Here is a 19,641-nt window from a genome sequence, read left to right on the forward strand (position 1 = left end):
CTGTACAAGGCAATCTCCCCATACACTATTTAGCTCTCAATTACTAGAAATGTAAAAAGATTATTTGTGGGGTCTTCTGTGAGTCGGGGTACTTCCCCTGCTGCCTAACATCCCCAGCCCCTCATGTGGCTGTATCATCTAATCTGGCCTGGGCTTGGAAATTTGATAAATGAACTTGTTACAGTAATGTATTCACTATGTTAGCAAGGTTCTTCATGAGATTTGCTGGGCTCTCCCCTGAGGAAAAGACAACAGCTTTTGCTTACAGATTTTTGTGGCATTTATGTGGTACACTCTGCTTCTTAGTGTTTCTGTGAGCCTAAATAATATTTTAATTATCTTTTCATTTTTAGCTCTTCCTACAATTTCCTAACATTTATTGCTTAAAAATATTTAAGTAAAAAATGTCCCTAAATCAAATTTTAATTTCCATAAATGTCTAGAGCAATGGCTACAAATTAACATGAAATCTGCATTGGTGTTCTTTGGCAGTATGTTCAGAGAAATGGTGACCAGATCTTAATACCAGGAATTATGAAGAGTTGCCAATACGTTTTCTAGTGAGAAGCATTTACTTCCTAGTGTTCATCGTGATAAGAAGATTGATACTTCAAATAATTTATTGCTGCTTTATAGTATACATAATTAAATGAAGAAACATGTTAAACTCAAGGGAATTTTTAATAGTTACTTGCAATTGTTATTGCAGGCAACAACTTGTACATGATTTTATTTCCAAATCCACAAAAAACAAATTTTATACAAATCAGCACTGTAAAAATGTCAATTACAGCCCCAGAGGCTTTGCTGGCAGAATAATTGTCTAAATTCTAGGATATGGGAAACAGGTTTTTTCTGGATTCATCTTTTTCTTTTTTTTTTTTCATTTTTTTTTTTTTTACAAAAAAAATTTACAAGTGAAATGTTACTACAAAACTTTTTATAAGGAATTTTTGTAAAACATTTACATTTTACCATCAACTATTTCTGTTTTAAAATCATTATGTAGATTTAATACCCTATGCTGCACATCAATTTATGTGGGATGACAACTTAGTGACATGCATAAAAAAACACCACAAGGCATTAAAATGAAGACTTAAATACAAATATTGTTGCAATAAAACAGTTATAAAATTGAAAAATAGGACCTAAACATCATGCTTATCTAAGTTTGACAAATTAACTTTTTCTCCTAGATTACACACTTTTATTACTGCTCTCATGAGAGTGTGATAAATAATGACTTAACATCGAGTTCTAATGTAATCAGCAACACATACACAAACCTAACCAAAGAAAGTATACTGTAAGAAAAAACTATTCTAACACTGGAGTTCTACCATGATAAATACATAGCTTTGCACTGATAATTACAATAAAGAAAAGTTTTATAATGGTGGCAAAGGGAATGAACAGTGAAATGCCATTAAATATGACTCTACTGCACATCTGTGCCCTATTACTTATAACAGCTATATCCCACTGAGTCAAATAAAGGACACTGAAATTTACGATTCTTATAAGACAGAAAAGTGGATTCAGAATGGTATGCAGAACAGACTGTCAAAATATTTCTAATTTCAGTGGTGAAATGTGCACCTGCTAACACAAATTAATATATTTTATATGCTATAAAGCTATCCAGATTCAGTTTGTTAAATTTATAATAGGCCTCATTGTTGATTAAAAAATAACTTCCATTTTTGATGAGCATACACAGGTATGCATTAAAACTGGTTCTTGGAATAATGGTGCAGAGAGCTCATACTTGGTATTAACAACAACAGAAAGTGTCACTTTGAGGAAACATGATTCTAACATTAGGAAAGTTTCTTTGCATAAAAAAATTTATAGCACTGATTGTGTAGCATAATGATAGATAAAATATATATTTGATGTTTCAGCTCCTATATAATAAAATTAAAATTAACACTACCAAATGCTCCTCTGTACCAAACAAAACAACAAACTGATTCTGATGTTTTAAAGCCAGATACATCAGTTGTTAAGAGTACATTAAATAAAATATACAAAACAATTTACAAAATCCAACTAAAATTTAAAGACTTTGTTACAAGTCTACAAAAGCTTTAAGAAACTTGAAATTTATAACCACAGTGTAAAAATTTTTTTCCTTTAATCTCAAAGCTTTTTATACAAACTGAAAGCACAAAAGACCTTCAGTTTTATATAACGCTACAAAGGGCTGGCCTAAAGTGTACATAGTGTAAACAGTGATCATTACAGTATTTCTCCTTCATCAAAAATACAAGAAACATCACAATTTTGGAAGAAAATTCGCATGAGTAGTACTTTTCCTGAAATAATAGAGAATGCACAAGAAAACACGTACCTTTATTCAAACGGTCCCCAAACTAATAATGTTAATAAACCAGGCAGTTAAAAATTTTAGTTTTCAAATGGTCAATTCCAATTCCATTATGCTTCCACGTAAATACATTTTTAAAGTCAGAGATATTTTACTAATACTTAAGCTGTTGGTATAATCCAAATTTTTTTCACAAGACTTTTGGCCATCTTTCCTATAAGACCCTTGCATAAACAATACATTTTTTTTCCTTTAGTCACTTATTGGAACATTATTCTGATTTTTAAAAATAACTTGCTTCATAATATCACATTGTTATGTGTTTGTTAGGCTGTCTTTTTAGGGAGAACTCAGTTATCGGCATAACATAAATACATATCTATGTTATAAATTAGTAACCAGCCTTCTAACACAGTTCTAGAAATAAATGAGGTTGGCTAAATTTTAGTAGAGAGGAAAACGGAAATCGTAATGTAGTTAAAAGATAATTTTCTGCTGGCCTTAAAAAAAGGTGTGATAATTCCTTCTTTGGCTACCAAGTCAAAGCATAAAGAATTCTGCACATTGTCAACATAACTCATATTTACAGAATATGAAACTACAGAATGATTTATACTCTATGCAAATATTTCCAATATAAACATTTAAAATGAATTTTGTGGTTCAACCTAGGGTTAGGAATATAATCAATCCTAACTTCAAAACCTTACATGTTAAGTTGCCTCCTTTTATTTTTCTGAAGCTATTATGAGTTGTTTTAACCACCCTCCCCACCCCAGTATTTTCCTAAGGTTTCAATCTAAAATTTAACCTAAAGTTTAGCTCTATGTTCTTCTTGGGTCTCCAAAAGGAGAAAGTAATTGGACTTCACTGATTGTCTGCATACACACTACTATAATGTAGTGGTAATAAAGATCTGAGCTGCATCTCAGATTACTTTTTTGGAACTTACCTAATTCAACTGTTGAAGAATTTCTAACATTTAGAAAAGACGGCCAAAACTATTTTCAGTTAATTTTCCAAAAACAAGCTAAGGAAATAAAGTATTATCCCTATCATCAGTTAGCTATCTGTTTTCTGTGCTATAGGGGAAAAAAAATACATAAAATTATTACTGACCGAATTTGTAACAAAGTACTTCCAAAGAAAACAAGTCCAATTAAGGTACAGCCTGCAAACTACTGAGGTCTGTCTTTTTTAAACATGTTAACACATGATGTTAAAAGAGGGGGAAGATTCAGTTTAAGGATTATGTGATCCTATTTCCAAGTAACTACAACTTATAATATGGAGGAAATACTTTTCTATCTGTTTCCAGTACATCAGTTTGCTTTTTGTATTTTTAAAAATTCAACACTTCACATGTTGACCCAGAATCCTGGAATACTTAAAGATGCCAAGAATGAAAACATGATTTCCTACTCTGTAATCCACTTGACCAGCCCATTTCCAGATTTTCAAAGGTGTGTAAACTTAAGTGCAGCACTAGAGGTCTCTGTTATAAATAACTTTTTAGAATTCTTCCATGTTGGTTGAAACATTGGGAGTTGCTGGATTTGAATCTTGAGAAATGGCTGCAACTGTGACAATTCTTGGGGAGCCAAGCACCTCTGTAACAGATGAGTCCAGTTCTCCCGAGGTAACAATGGCAAGAGCTGTCCCACCACCTTTCTTATTCTGGTGCGTTTTGACATGTTTGGAGAGATGATCACTCCGCATAAACCTTTTGGAACATTCTGGGCATTCAAATCTCTTTTCACCTAAACAACAACAAAAAAATAGTAAATGAAGTCATACACATTTTACTTAAATGAAAAAATTTTAAATAATATCTCTTCAGAGCATATTATACTTTTAACTTTTGACTACTGCAAAATACCTTCTTTCTGTTTTTATTTTAAAATGGCATCAAACAAAGGGCACTTGGGTGGCACAGTCAGTTAAGCATCCACTCTTGATTTTGGCTCAGGTTGTGAGATCAAGCACCTGATCTGGTCCTGAGCTCAGCGTAGAGTCTGTTTAAGTTTCTCTCTCCCTCTCCTCACTCTGCTCCCTGTTCGCTCTCTCTCTAATAAATAAGTCTTCAAAAAAATAAACAAGCAGTTTATTATCGAACAAGCAGTATGGTAAAGGAGAACGAGCATGTGATTGGGAATAAATGACCTGAGTTAAAGTCCTGATTCTGCTAAGGCCTACAAGTAAAAGCTGGAGAAAGTTAAGTAACCACTCAGTTTCCCCATCTATGAAATATGAGGATTTCTAATAGAGGATCCCTGGTGTAACAATATATAATGTTCAAGGTTTAAGTCCACTTTTCCTTAAAAACTAAGTCTCCATTTTAATTATAATGCCTAGAGGCATAAACTACCTTAGAACTACTTAAAATAAAATCAGTTAATAATGTAATAGTGTACTGAGTTTCTTGAGAAGCAAATATTCTACTTCAGATTTAATAGAGTTTTGAGGTCTCACCGAACAAGGCTGTTAGGTTCTTGTATACAAAGTGATCCTTAAATATGCTCTCCTTAAGATGTAAGATAGTTCCACTGGAACTATCTGGAACTATTCTGGAATAAAAACTAAATGTTAACTATAAAGAAAAAAATGCATTTCACTTCTGTGTTTAATAGGTCGAGTGCACAAAAATTTGGTTAAGTGGTATACCATCATGTGCACAACTGATCAACTATGTTCTTTAGTCCTTCCCTCTAAAACTTGTTATTTAAGGGAAAGAAATGTTTTCCAAGTCTGACACTAGAATTCCAAACATAAGAAAATTCAGTTTGGCTGACTTCTTTTCTTTACTTCGCCCTGCTTTCGACTTATCAGCAGAAAATCTGTAGGCTCAACTCTATCCATATCAGATAACCCACCATCTTCTTTGTTTGCTTTTATTTAAAAAAAAATTACACTGACAATATTTGATTAAACATCTCTCTTTCAGTCTTGAAAAATTAAATGGAAGGATAAAGACATGGTTTAGGCAAAATTCTCAAAAATGTTTGCATTTTCTGAATGCTGATACTTAGACAAGGGCAAAAAACGATTAAATGTTGGTTTAAGGTTAAGACTGATCTTGAAGTCCTCTGACCTTTCAAGTCTCCCATTTTATTTCCAAAGAAAAATTCACAGCTTACAAATTTTAAAGCTAAAAGAAATCTTAAAGATCTTATTTTACATTTTTCATTTTATAAATGAGTAAGCTGAAGCTTAGAAATCAATTAATCTTCTTGGGAATCATAGAACTTATTAATGTCACAGCAGGATTCAAGGCACTGTACTTTTGGTTTAGGCTTTTTATGCTAATCATCAAAGTGCAATTAGAGACCTCTTTTCTTTTATTACAGCAATAGCCAAGAATAATCAGAAAAAACTCAGATGGCGATGGCTGGAAGACACCAGATCATTTAGTAAGCACTGAATCAACTGGGTGATCAACCTGTACATAGCAGCATAGAAGTAAGTCTTCGTTAGCTGTAATGTTCACGAGTTCAATCATTTTGAACAAATACTTCTGCAACATCTACAATGTACCAGTCACTAGTGATACAAAAATGAACAAGTGAGAGTCTGACACTTTAAGAAGATTCTATTATCTTGAGATAGTCATTTGCAACCATGCGGAGCTACCAGTACCAATTAAAAAATTCAAGTCCATGAGAGACTATGGACTCTAAGAAACAAACTGAGGGTTTTGGGGGAGAGGCTAGGGGGGTGGGTGAGCCTGGTGGTGGGTATTAAGGAGGGCACATACTGCATGGAGCACTGGGTGTGGTGCATAAACAACGAATTCTGGAACACACACACACAAAATTAAATTAAATTAAATTTAAAAAAAGTTCAAGTCCCAGCCAATCTAATGACAAACTGTATGGGATATCATTGTGACATGGTTTGTATGTGGACCTTTTAGTCTGCCTACTCCTAAGCTATGGGTGTCAGCTAATTTTAAGCAATAAAAGTTGGCTAGAATCTTAAATTAAGTAAATTACATTGCACAATTAAACTAACATTAGGGAAATGACATTTCAGTTTGCTGCCCTTTTCCATATTGAAGTATTGTTTTCTGTAGTGTCAGACAATTTCTAAATTTCTTACTGTTAGCAAACTGGTCAGAATTCTTATGCTAATAGACTACAGTATCTTCCTTGTATAATTATCTTAATTATTTTATAATTATTCTCAGGAGGTTAATATTTCTGTAATTAGTATAACTAATTATTGAAACTTGGTATTAGTTACTTATGATAAGCAGGAATGGCCCCCAAAGATGTTTATGCCCGAATCCTTGGAATTTAAGAGTATGTTTTATTACATGGCAAAAGCGATGTAATGAAGATTACAGATGTTAACACAGAGAGATTACTCTGATTTATCTGAGTGGGCCCAATCTAATCACAGGTGCTCCAAACAGCTGGGTTTTCTTCAGCTGTAGTCAATCAGAGTTGCAGCAGGAAAAATCAGAAAGATTAGAATCAGAAGGGACTTTATCTGCTATTGCTGGGAAGGTGTCCCATGGAGAATATGACAAAAAATACGGACAGTTTCCAGGAACAAACAGTAGCCCCCAGAAGAAAGCCAGAACAGAAATAGGGACCTGTGTCCTACAACAGCAAAAACAATTTGGTTGACAGAGTCGATGAGTTTGGAAGCAGATTCTCCCCTAAAGCCTTTGATAAGGGATAGCCAGTTGACACCGTGATTTTGACTTTGTGAGATGCTAAGTGGAGGACCCAGGGCTAGCCTACTCAGACTTTTGACTTAAAGAAACTGTGATCTAATAAATGTGTGCTCTTTTAGGCTGTTAAATCTGAGATAGTTCGTTTTGGCAGCAATAGAAAACTAAATGTTATATAAGCTATAATCCTGAAAAAATTAAGGCCTAATAAGATAGTAAGTGATAACTGATTTTATTACATGATCCAAAATCTATGAAGTATCTTCATTACAAGTATCCAAAGCAAAATACCAAATTTTACTTCTATTAGAAAATATCCAGAACATAACCCAAACTCTGGTTTAACAAAATGAGTATAGAAAAAAGAACTGCTTGGGGTGCCTGGGTAGCACAGTCGGTTAAACATCTGACTCTTGGTTTCAGCTCAAGTCATGATCTCAGGGTTGTGGGACTGAGTCCCAAGTCAGGCTCCATGCTCAGCATGGAGTCCGCTTGAGATTCTCTCTCCCTCTCCCTCCACCCTTCCCACTCATGCGCACGCTCTCTCTCTCTCTTAAATAATAAAGAAACAAACAAATAAACCTATCTTTTAAAAAAAGAATTGCTACTTTGACCTAGGTTATTAAGAGAATGCCTTGTTATATTACATGACTGTTAAAATATAGTGGTCTTTTAAAAGGACCTAAGTAGAAGATTCATATTTAGAAATTATATTCAATTATTTCCTAGAGTAAGAGTAATTTCTCTCAGAAAAAGCTGAGATTTTCAATGGAATCTTAGATCTGAATAAATGCAATAAATCAGATCTTTTAAGCTTTATTTTTTTTTTGAAGTACCATCAAGAGCCAACTATCTTGCTGTCACAATCTGTTTTCAAAATGTTGCCCTCAAATCAAGCTAATAAAATGCATAGAACATACTTTATGAATTGTTATTTCTGTCATGATAACATATTTATAAATCAAAACTCACAAATTAAAATTGATTTCAGGAGCAGACTAAGTGACTATGTTAGTTTCCCTGGGCTTTTGTATGAAAGTAACACAAACTGGGTGGCTTCGAACAATAGATATTTATTCTCTCACAGTTCTGGATGCTAGATGTCCAAAAGAAGGTGTCAGTAGGACGATGCTCCCTTCAAAGACTGTATATAGAAGAGTCTTTCCATGCCTCGTCCTAGTTTTGGTGACTTTTGGCAATCCTTGGCATTCAGTGGCTTGCAGCTGGATCTCCCCAATCTCTGCCTGTGTCTTCACATGGCCTTTCACTCTATGTTTCTGTGTATTCTTCCCTTCTCACAAAGATACCAGTCATTGGATTTAGAACCCAGTAGGTCCTAAATCTTAAGTGGGTTCTAAATCTTAAGCAGTAGGCATGGTATGACATCATCTTTAATTTAATCTGCAAAAAACCTATTTTCAAATAAAGTCTTATTCACCAGTGATTAGCATTTGAACATCTCTAAGAGAGACAATTTAACTCACTACAGGGATACTGTTAAATGTCTAGCATTTGATATAGCTAAGTAAAAAACATACCCCTTGGCTTATGAATAACTTTTACCATATATCCATGTGTAGCATATACAGCAGACCTTGGAACAACAAGGTGTTGGAAGCATGAACCCTCGTATCTGCACAGTTGAAAATTTGTGTGTAACTTTTCACTGCCCCCAAACTTAGCTACTAATAGCCTATTGTTGAGTGGAATCCTTACCAACAGCACAGTCAACTAACAAATATTTGTGTTATATGTATTATATATAGTATTCTAACAATAAAGTAAATTAGAGAAAAGAAAACATAACTAAGAAAAAAGGGAAGAGAAAATCCATTTGCAGAACTTTAAGTATTAAAAAAAAAAAATCCATGTATTAATGGACCTGCACAGTTCAAACCTGTACCGTTCAAGGGTCAACTATTTACAAATTTTTAGTAACAATAACAACTTTCATAACCCACATTAAAGGAGTAATTTTTTGATTTGTTCTGAGAAGTCTAGTTATTCAAACTGGGAGACTTACTGGGTGCCTCAAACCCTCTCCTCCAACACTTTCAACTTATTAGTCCATCTTGGACACCTGTTTTAACATACACAGCTTAGAATATCTAAATGAATCTTTTCATGAGTACCCTCGATTCTATCTTTACCTGTGGATAAAAGTAAATTAAAAGGGAGAGCAATGATAATTTCCAAGAAGTCACACGGCTTAAATTTTCTTGAAGTGGAAGAACTGGGAGTAAAGGGAGGCTGAGTGGGAAGGGCAATGGAATTAAGAGTTGAATATTTTTAAATAATCTCCACCCAAAACAAGGCTCAAACTTAGAACCCCAAGATCAAGAGTCACATATTCCACCAACAGAGCTAGCTAGGTGTCCCAACAAGATAAAACGCTTCAAAGTATATGGATAGAGGGAACATTCCTGAATTTCATCAAATCTATCTATGAAAGACCCACAGCAAATATCATCCTCAATGGGAAAAAGCTTGCGTCCTTCCCACTGAGATCAGGGACACAACAAGGATGCCCACTTTCACCACTCTTGTTCAACATAGTATTAGAAGTCCTAGCAACAGCAATCAGAAAACAAAGGGAAATAAAAGGTATCCAAATTGGTAATGAAGAAGTCAAATTCTCTCTCTTTGCAGATGACATGATTCTTTATATGGAAAACCCCAAAGACTCCACCCCAAACTACTAGAATTCATACAGCAATTCAGCAACGTGGCAGGATACAAAGTCAATGTACAGAAATCAGTGGCTTTCTTATACACTAACAATGAAAATACAGAAAGGGAAATTAAGAGAATCGATTCCATTTACTATAGCACCAAGAACCATTAAGATAGCTGGGAATAAACCTAACCAAAGAGGTAAAAGATCTGTACTTGAGGAACTACAGAACACTCATGAAAGAAATTGAAGAAGACACAAAAAGATGGAAGACCATTCCATGCTCTTGGATCGGAAGAATAAACATTGTTAAAATGTCTATACTGCCTAGAGCAATCTATACTTTTAATGCTATTCCAATCAAAATTCCACCAGTATTCTTCAAAGAGCTGGAGCAAATAATCCTAAAATTTGTATGGAATCAGAAGAGACCCCGAATCGCAAAGGAAATGTTGAAAAACAAAAATAAAACTGGCGGCATCATGTTACCTGATTTCAAGCTTTACTACAAAGCTGTGATCACCAAGACAGCATGGTACTGGCATAAAAACAGACACATAGACCAGTGGAACAGAGTAGAGAGCCCAGATATGGACCCTCAACTCTATGGTCAATTAATCTTCGACAAAACAGGAAAAAATATATAGTGGAAAAAAGACAGTCCCTTCAATAAATGGTGCTGGGAAAACTGGGCAGCTGTATGTAGAAGAATGAAACTCTATATTCTCTTACACCGTACACAAAGATAAACTCAAAATGGATAAAAGACCTCAGTGTGAGACAGGAATCCATCAGAATCCTAGAGGAGAACATAGGCAGTAATTTCTTCGATATCAGCCACAGCAACTTCTTTCAAGATAGATCTCCAAAGGCAAAGGAAACAAAGGTAAAGATGAACTTTTGGGACTTCATCAAAATCAAAAGCTTCTGCACAGCAAAGGAAACAGTCAAGAAAACAAAGAGGCAACCCATGGAATGGGAGAAGATATTTGCAAATGACAGTACAGAAAAAAGGTTGATATCCAGGATCTATAATGAACTCCTCAAACTCAACACACACAAAACAGGCAATCATATCAAAAAATGGGCAGAAGATATGGACAGACACTTCTCCAATAAAGACATACAAATGGCTATCAGACACATGAAAAAATGTTCATCATCACTAGCCATCAGGGAGATTCAAATTAAAACTACATTGAGATATCACTTTACACCAGTTAGAATGGCCAAAATTAGCAAGACAGGAAACAACATGTGTTGGAGAGGATGTGGAGAAAGGGGAACCCTCTTACACTGTTGGTGGGAATGCAAGTTGGTGCAGCCTCTTTGGAGAACAGTGTGGAGATTCCTCAAGAAATTAAAAATAGAACTTCCCTATGACCCTGCAATTGCACTCCTGAGTATTTACCCCAAAGATACAGATGTAGTAAAAAGAAGGGCCGTATGTACCTCAATGTTTATAGCAGCAATGGCCACAGTCGCCAAACTGTGGAAAGAACCAAGATGCCTTTCAACAGATGAACGGATAAGGAAGATGTGGTCCATATACACTATGGAGTATTATGCCTCCATCAGAAAGGATGAATACCCAACTTTTGTAGCAACGTGGACGGGACTGGAAGAGATTATGCTGAGTGAAATAAGTCAAGCAGAGAGAGTCAATTATGATATGGTTTCACTTATTTGTGGAGCATAACAAAAAGCATGGAGGACATGGGGAGTTAGAGAGAAGGGGGTTGGGGTAAATTGGAAGGGGAGGTGAATCATGAGAGACTATGGACTCTGAAAAACAATCTGAGGGGTTTGAAGTGGCGGGGGGGTGGGAGGTTGGGGTACCAGGTGGTGGGTATTATAGAGGGCACGGATTGCATGGAGCACTGGGTGTGGTGAAAAAATAATGATACTGTTATGCTGAAAATAAATAAATTTTTAAAAAATTTAAAAAAAATAGAAAAAAAAAGAAGGAAAAAAAAAGATTTAGATAATTATTAAAATAATGAGGAATTTGACCAAAAAAATAGGAATACAATGCTATTCTGATTGACGGGCTGGATTAGAGAGTATGACTTTACAGGGACATCAATTTGCATAATGACTAATTTTTCATTTTCTTCCTTCACTATCTAGTTGAATATAGAAATCATTTCATCAATTTTATCATGAAGCCTTTTTAAAAAGCAATCTCACGGGGCACCTGGGTGGCTCAGTGGGTTAAAGCCTCTGCCTTCAGCTCAGATCATGGTCCTAGGGTCCTGGGATTGAGCCCCGCATCGGGCTCTCTGCTCAGCAGAGAGCCTGCTTCTCCTCTTTCTCTGCCTGCCTCACTGCCTACTTGTGATCTCTGTCAAATAAATAAATAAATAAATAATCTTAAAAAAAAAAAAAAAAAAAAAGCAATCCCACCTACTCTAATAGTTTTAACTATGATCTATAAATGGATAATGGCATCAAGATCCAGATTCCTAAATTCAACTGCAAATTCCACACTCCTTAGGTGTGCCATACACATCATTCAACATGTTACAAACAAAATTCATCACTGTTTATTAAAGGAAAATGGCTGAATCTTGATTAGAACAGCAAATTTTATGCTATTTTAACTTTCCTAATTCCATTTTAAATTCTCCAGAAGGTTAGCAGCTTCCAAACATAACAGAATGGAGTTGGAATGCTTTCAAAACCTCATGTCCAAGGAATTATCATTATGTGATCTGTCTTGTGGTTCTTCAGAAGACCTCACTTAAAAGACTATTTTACCGAATCTGACTTGGAGGCAGCCCAATGTGAAAGTCTTTTTCCAAGGACAGAAAGGAATATGTGTTTGTCTAAGACAACTGTAGTAAGTGTTTTAACTTCATGGATGCCCAGGGCAATGGATAATATTTGGGACAAAAAAATAAAAAGACTAAACAAAAAGCTTAAAAGGAAAAACTGGGAGATAAAATATCCATAGTGGCTTTACAAAGTTCTGGCATACTCCCTGGAATCTAGATGACCACATATATGCTTTAAAGCTATGAACATGCCCAGGAAAGATTTGAGAAGCCTCAAACTCTCGTGTGTGTTTAACGGTTGAGAATGTGCATAGGCAGGAAGTGAAGGCTAAGGCAGAGTTGACAATTGTCCAAGTGCTGCCAGGCATTCCAACATAAACACAAAACCTCTCAGCAAGAGGGAGAGATTTACTGATCCAAGATATTTAAGACTATCTGCAGAATATTTAAGAATATTTGCAGACAGGATAGCTGAATACATCCCAAACTGATGAAAAACAATGTACACATCTAAGAAGCTCAATAAACGCCAAGTAGGTTAAATGCAATGAGATTAACACTGAGACATATAAACTGCTTAAAGTCAAAACCAAAGAGAATCTACAAACAGCAAGAGAAGTGATCCATCACCTATGAGGGACTGTCAGAGAATACCACCTGATTTTTTACTGGAGCTCATAGAGGCCAGAAGCAGTGGGATGATACAAGATGAAAGGAAAATCTTGTCAACCAAGAATTCTACATACAGCAAAACTATCTTCCAAAAATGAATAGGGGTACCTGAGTGGTTCAGTCAGTTGTGTGTTTAACTCTTGATTTGGCTCAGGTTGTGATCTCAGAGTCATGGGATTGAGCCTTTATTGGGCTTCTCACTTGGCAGGGAGTCTGCTGGAGATTCTCTCTCTCCTTTTGCCCCTACACCCAGTGCCTGCTCGTGCGCGCGCTCTCTCTCTCTCTCATAAATAAATAATCTTTTAAAAAGATGAGAAATTCAGACATTCCCAGATTAATAAAAATGTTAAGAATTTACTGCTAGCAGATTTATACCTAGATTATTTTAAGATGTGAACTGTAATACCCAAAGCAGGCAACTAGTAAGAAAATATTATATTATTATTATTATAGAAAAACAAGGGGATTAAAAAAACACACAAGGAATATTTAACACCAAATGCTAGTAACAGAGAAATACCCGAATAAAAAGAAAACACCTAGAAAACAAATATGAAAATAGTGTAAGTCCTCATCAGTAACTGCATTAAATGTGAATGTATTGAATGTTCCAATTTAAAAGCAGAGGCTACCAGAATGAATTATAGAAAAATATGATCCAATTATACATTGTCTAAAAGAGGCTCACTTTAAACTCATCAAGAATAGGCATAACAGGGGGCGCCTGGGTGGCTCAGCGGGTTAAAGCCTCTGCCTTCGGCTCAGGTCATGATCCCAGAGTTCTGGGATCGAGCCCCGCATCGGGCTCTCTGCTCAGCGGGGAGCCTGCTTCCTGCTCTCTCTCTCTCTCTCTGCCTGCCTCTCTGCCTACTTGTGATTTCTGTCAAATAAATAAATAAAATATTAAAAAAAAAAAAAAAAAAGAATAGGCATAACAGGATGGAAAAAAGAAACACCATGCAAAAAAGAGCTGAAATAGTTATATTAATAACAGACCAATATGATAAAAATAGTTACTATAGACAAAAACACTTTGCAATGATAAAGACTCACTCCATCATGAAAACATAGCAATTATAAACATATATGCACCTAACAACAGAGCCACCCAAAAAACAACCACGAGAAACAAAACTGAGAGAACTGAAGGAAGGTAGACAATTCTACAATATACTTATCCTTCTCCTGTAATCTCCATTTCAACTGATAGTAGTTATCACTGGTACCTACTATTTCTTTTCTCCCGTTTAAAAAATCACCAGGCCTGTCAATTTTATTAACATCATTATTTCTTGATCTGGTTGCACATATTCTTACAATTTTTGTTCTAGTTAGGATCTCGACAACAATCACTGTTGTCCTTACTAAATGGTCTCAAAACTATTCCTTATAAATCTATTCTCCCTACAAATACCAAATGGTCTAAAATAAAAAGATGACCAATTTGATTAACTGCTGAAAACTGTCAGTGGTTCCTCATTTCTTAAGGCTGTGGAAAAAACAAAATTAAATAGTTCATAACATATAATGGTAACTGACTCCCACCTACCTTTTTTTTTTTTAAATCTATTGTCACAAATACTATGTATGGTTCCAAACACGTGTTTGGACATGCATGTCCTGACATATGATACCTTCTTTTTGTAGGAATTGGATTCTAGCTCAGAATAAAAGTTTTGACTCTGATCTACCTACCAGCCATGTAACTTTGGGCAACTACTCTCTCCAATTCTCAGTTTCTTCATTTTTAACTAGGAATAACAGAGGTACTTATTTTGTGTTACTGTTCAAAGAATTAAATGAGAAAATGAATGAAAAAAAAAAAAGCATTTAGAAAAATCCCTACACAATGAAAGGACTCAGAAATGTTAGCTGTGACTGTTATTGCCTGTCTGAATTTGTTCACTCTACTGCTCCCATGGCTCATTCTTACTCATCACTAATAACTCAACTTGTCTCAAGGAACTAAGTCTGGGCCTTAGTAAAAAAATCAATCAGCCTCCTAAGACTTCAGTGTAGGCTTTATTTATAAAATGATAGTGTTGCACAAAATCATTTTTAGGAATTCCTCTGGCTCTAAATACTATTACCCTTGGAAGAGTTAAGAGAAGTGCTGTATGATACTGAGGCATATGCAGAAGGTTGGAAAGAAACTGGTTTTGGATTCTCAAAAAAACAAAACAAAACAAAACAAAAAACAAAAACAAAACAAAACAATCCCCTTTCTCCCTTTTCACATTAGAATGTCTCAAAAATGAGTTTGTCTCTCACTTTAAAACAGGTTTTAACACTTAAAATAACAACTTATACAAAGTAAAATTATTATTTTTGGGACATGGCTCTATGAATTTTAACAAATGTATTAAATCATTTAGTCATCACCAAAACAAAAATATGGAAGTTGCTATCACTTCCAAAAATTCCTTCATGGTATCTCTTCATGGCTGAATTCTTTTTTCCTTATGCCTTAGACAATAATAATTATTCTCTGTCTCTATGGTTTTTATTTTTTTTTAAATTTTATTTATTTGACAGACAGAGATCACAAGTAGAGAGAGAGGCAGGCAGAGAAAGAGTTCAGGAAGCAGGCTCCCTGAGGAGCAGAGAGCCCGATGTGGGGCTCGATCCCAGAACCCTGGGATCAGGACCTGAGCCGAAGGCAGAGGCTTTAACCCACTGAGCCACCCAGGTGCCCCATGGTTTTTATTTTTCCATAAACTGTCATATATGAATGGAATCATACAATAGATAACCTTTTGATGCTGGGATTGTTCACCAATACACCTGAATTTCATCATTGTGGTTGTAGATACTAATAATTAATTCCTCTAAGTTGGAGAGCAGTACTCTGTTGTATAGATATATGATGGTTCACCAACTGGCCCTGTACACAAAGGGAAAGGAAAAAACACCTCTTTTGGTAGGTGGAAATTTTAACTTGTAAGAAAGGGAATTTTAACTTACGAGAAATGAAACTTACTTAAGAGGCTTGTTTTGAATAGCCACCAAATGAATATATCTCTACATCTACCTGCCAAATCTAAAAGTTTACACAGAGGTCTTAACTGGGTTCAGTCACATACACTGTCTAGACGGTTTCAACATCTTTCTCTCTCAAGGCGTCATCCTAACAGCTCCCATTATGGGAAAAGTGAGCAGAAAATATATTCCAGGGACAAAGGAAGGGGTGAGAAGCCTCGGATTATCCAGATCCAACTTGCAGGTCAACCAGCAATCAAGTCTGCTGGATTACCTCTTTCAGCAACATACCACAGTTCTTGACCATTCAACCAGTTGAAGAATATTTGGGTTGTTTCCAATTTGGGGTGATTATAAGTAAAATCTGCTATATATATATTCATTGCTTTTTGTGTGAATATAGTTGTTTCTTTGGGGTGAATACTCAGGAGTGGATTGCTAGGTCATAAACTGAGTATATGTTCAACTTTTTTAAGAAAATTCCAAAACGTTTTCCAAAAATGCTGTGCTACTTTGCATTCCCACCAGCTTGGCATTCTTGCCAGTACTACTACTTTTTTTTCCCCCCTTAAAGATTTTATTTGACAGAGGAGAGAAAGAGATCACAAGAAGACAGAGAGAGGGAAAACAGGCTCCTTGTTGAGCAGAGAGCCCGATGTGGGGCTTGATTCTAGGACCCTGAGATCATGACCTGACCAAAGGCAGAGGCTTAACCCACTGAACCACCCAGGTGCCCCTTGCCAGTACTTCTAATTGTCAGGATTTTGGTGTCGTTTTTAATTTTGGCCATTTTAATAGATGTGTACTGATATTTTATTGCAATTTTAATTTGCATTCCTCAAATAAGGTGATACAAAGTACCTTTTCACATGCTAGTCAGATATATGTCCTCTTCTGTCCTCTTCAGTGAAATGTCCATATCCTCTGCCAATTTTTTAAGATTGGGTTGTTTACAAATTGCTGAGTTTGAGAGTTTTTTTATATATTCTGGATGAAAGTACACTGTCAGATATATTTTTTCATTCTCAGTCTGTGTCTTATTTTTTCATTTTCTTAACAGATCTTTAACAGTTCACGTATTTGTAGTTTTTATCGAGTCCAATTTATCAGTTTTTCTTTTCTGGACTGCACTTTTGGCATTGTATTAAAAATTCTAGCATACCCAAGGTCACAAAGATTTTTATATTTTATTCAAAAAGTTTTATACTTTCAGGTTTTAGTCTGAGTAATTTTGAGTCAGCCTTTGTAAAAGATACAAGGTATGTAGCTCAAGGTTCTTTTCCTGCATGTGGCAATTCTTCCAAGCCATTTACTGAAGAGACTACTGTTTCTCCATAGAATTACTTTTGCATGATATGTATGTGAGTCAATTTCTGAATTCTCTATTTGGTCTTATCTATGTGTCCTTTTTTTCACCCAAACCTCTCAGCGTTCTAATACTGTAGCTTTATAGGAAATCTTAAAATCACTGAGGGTCAATCAACTTTTTGTATTTCTTCAAAACTCCTTTGACATCCTGTTTTGCCTTTCATATAAATTTTATTATCGGCTTGCTAATTCTACAAAATACTGCTATAATTGTGAGAAGGACTACTATACTGGATCTCTATATATGTATCTGGGAGAAGGGATACCAAAACAATACTGGGAATCCACTAACATGGTATATGTCTACATGAATGTAAGTCATCCTTAATTCTCTCACCAATATTTAGTTTTCAGTATACATCTTACATATATCTTGTTAGAGTCCCAGCAAAGTGTTTTATTCTTTTCATCCTATTAAAAATGACACTATTAAGCTACTCGTATCCAGTTGCTCACTGCTAGCATAGAGTAAAACAATTCATTGTGTACAATAACCTTGTATTTTGCATTCTTGCAATATTGCAAACACTGATTAGTATGAACAGCTGTCTTGTAGATGCCAGGGTATTCTTAAATAGACAACCAAGGTGTCTGCAAATAAAGATACTTATTTCTTTCATTATAATTTAGGTTGTGTCTTTTTTCTGCTTTATTGTACTAGGTAGGACTTCCAGGACCAGGGTTAAGACAGTGATAAAAATCCGTCATCTTGCAGGACCTGGGTGGTTCAGCCAGTTAAGTGTCCAACTCTTGATCTCAATTCAGGTCTTGATCTCATGGTTGTGAGTTCAAGCCCTGTATTAGGCTCCATGCCAAATTAAAAAAAAAAAATCAGACATCTTTGCCTTATTCCTGATCCTATGAATAAGTATTAGGTCCTTCATCAGTAAGTATGCTAACTGTAGTATTTTAACAAATACCCTTTACTTGGTTATAAGGTTATTATCTTTGATTCTTAGTATGTGAGAATTTTTATCAAACTAAATGCAGATTTTCCCAAATACTTTTTGTATATATATATTTGAGTAATCATGTGATTTCTTTCCTTCTCTTGTTCATATGATAAATTACATCAACTGATTGATTTTAGAATCTTCAATCAACCTTTCATTATTGGAATAAACATAACTGAGTCATGATACATTATTCTTTAACTATTATTACTTTTTTTAACTATTATTTTACTTTTACTATTCTGTTTTTACTTTTTTTTAACTATTTACTTTTTACTGTTACTACTGGACCTGGTTTGCTATTCTGTGGAGGATTTTGACATTTGTATTTATGAGAATACTGATCAATTTTTTCTTTTTCCCTAGTAATGTCTTTGTCTGGCTTTGGTATCATGGTAATGAGGCCTCATAAAATAGTTAACAGGTATCCCTTCATTTATTCTCTAAAAAAGATTGTATTGTGCAAATGGGTATCATTATTACTTAATAAAGAATTTTTCAATAAAACTATTCTGAGCCTATGGTTTTTTTTATCCAGAGTTTTTCACTGAAAGTCAGTTTCTTTAATAGATATAGTACTATTGGCTAATTTGGTCTTTGAAGGAGTTGGTCCATTTCACCTAAGTTCCCTAATTCAGAGTGTAGAGTTATTCATAGCATTCTTGTATTATTATATAGTCTAAAGACCCTAGTGATATTCCCCTCTTCCATTCCTGGCAGAGATTGACAAGTTTTCTTGACAGTCTAGTTAAAGACTAATTCTATCTTTTCTAAGAAAAATAGCTTTTGAGGGGCGCATGGGTGGCTCAGTGGGTTAAGCCGCTGCCTTCGGCTCAGGTCATGATCTCAGGGTCCTGGGATCGAGTCCCGCATCGGGCTCTCTGCTCAGCAGGAAGCCTGCTTCCTCCTCTCTCTCTCTCTCTCTCTCTCTCTCTCTCTCTCTCTCTGCCTGCCTCTCTGCCTACTTGTAATCTCTGTCTGTCAAATAAAATAAATAAAATCTTTAAAAAAAATAGATTTTGATTTGATTTTCTCTATTAGATTTTTCTATTTTCAATTTCATTTATTTGTCTTATTTATAGCTGCCTAACTTCCTATTTGGCATTTAGTTTGTTTTCTAGTACTTAAGATAGAAACTTATTCTACTTAAGAGTAAGTTTCTGCTGACTAAGGGATGCCTGGGTGGCTCAGCTGGTTAAGTGTCTGCC

General features: G+C 35.2%; 1 protein-coding gene across 5 annotated transcripts in view; it reads right to left on the reverse strand.

Moving 5' to 3' along the window:
- Positions 1-662: 662 nt before the first annotated feature.
- Positions 663-19,641, reverse strand: part of SP4 (Sp4 transcription factor) — an 87,995-nt gene continuing 69,016 nt past the window's right edge. For all 5 annotated transcript variants that reach the window (XM_082692483.1, XM_082692485.1, XM_082692486.1 and 2 more), the window contains one exon: positions 663-4,092. In XM_082692483.1, coding sequence (XP_082548609.1) covers positions 3,845-4,092 — 248 coding nt within the window. In that variant the 3' untranslated portion in view covers positions 663-3,844. The remainder of the gene's footprint in view (positions 4,093-19,641) is intronic.

Source organism: Mustela nivalis (genome assembly GCF_964662115.1).
Source record: "Mustela nivalis genome assembly, chromosome: 12".
Taxonomy (NCBI): domain Eukaryota; kingdom Metazoa; phylum Chordata; class Mammalia; order Carnivora; family Mustelidae; genus Mustela; species Mustela nivalis.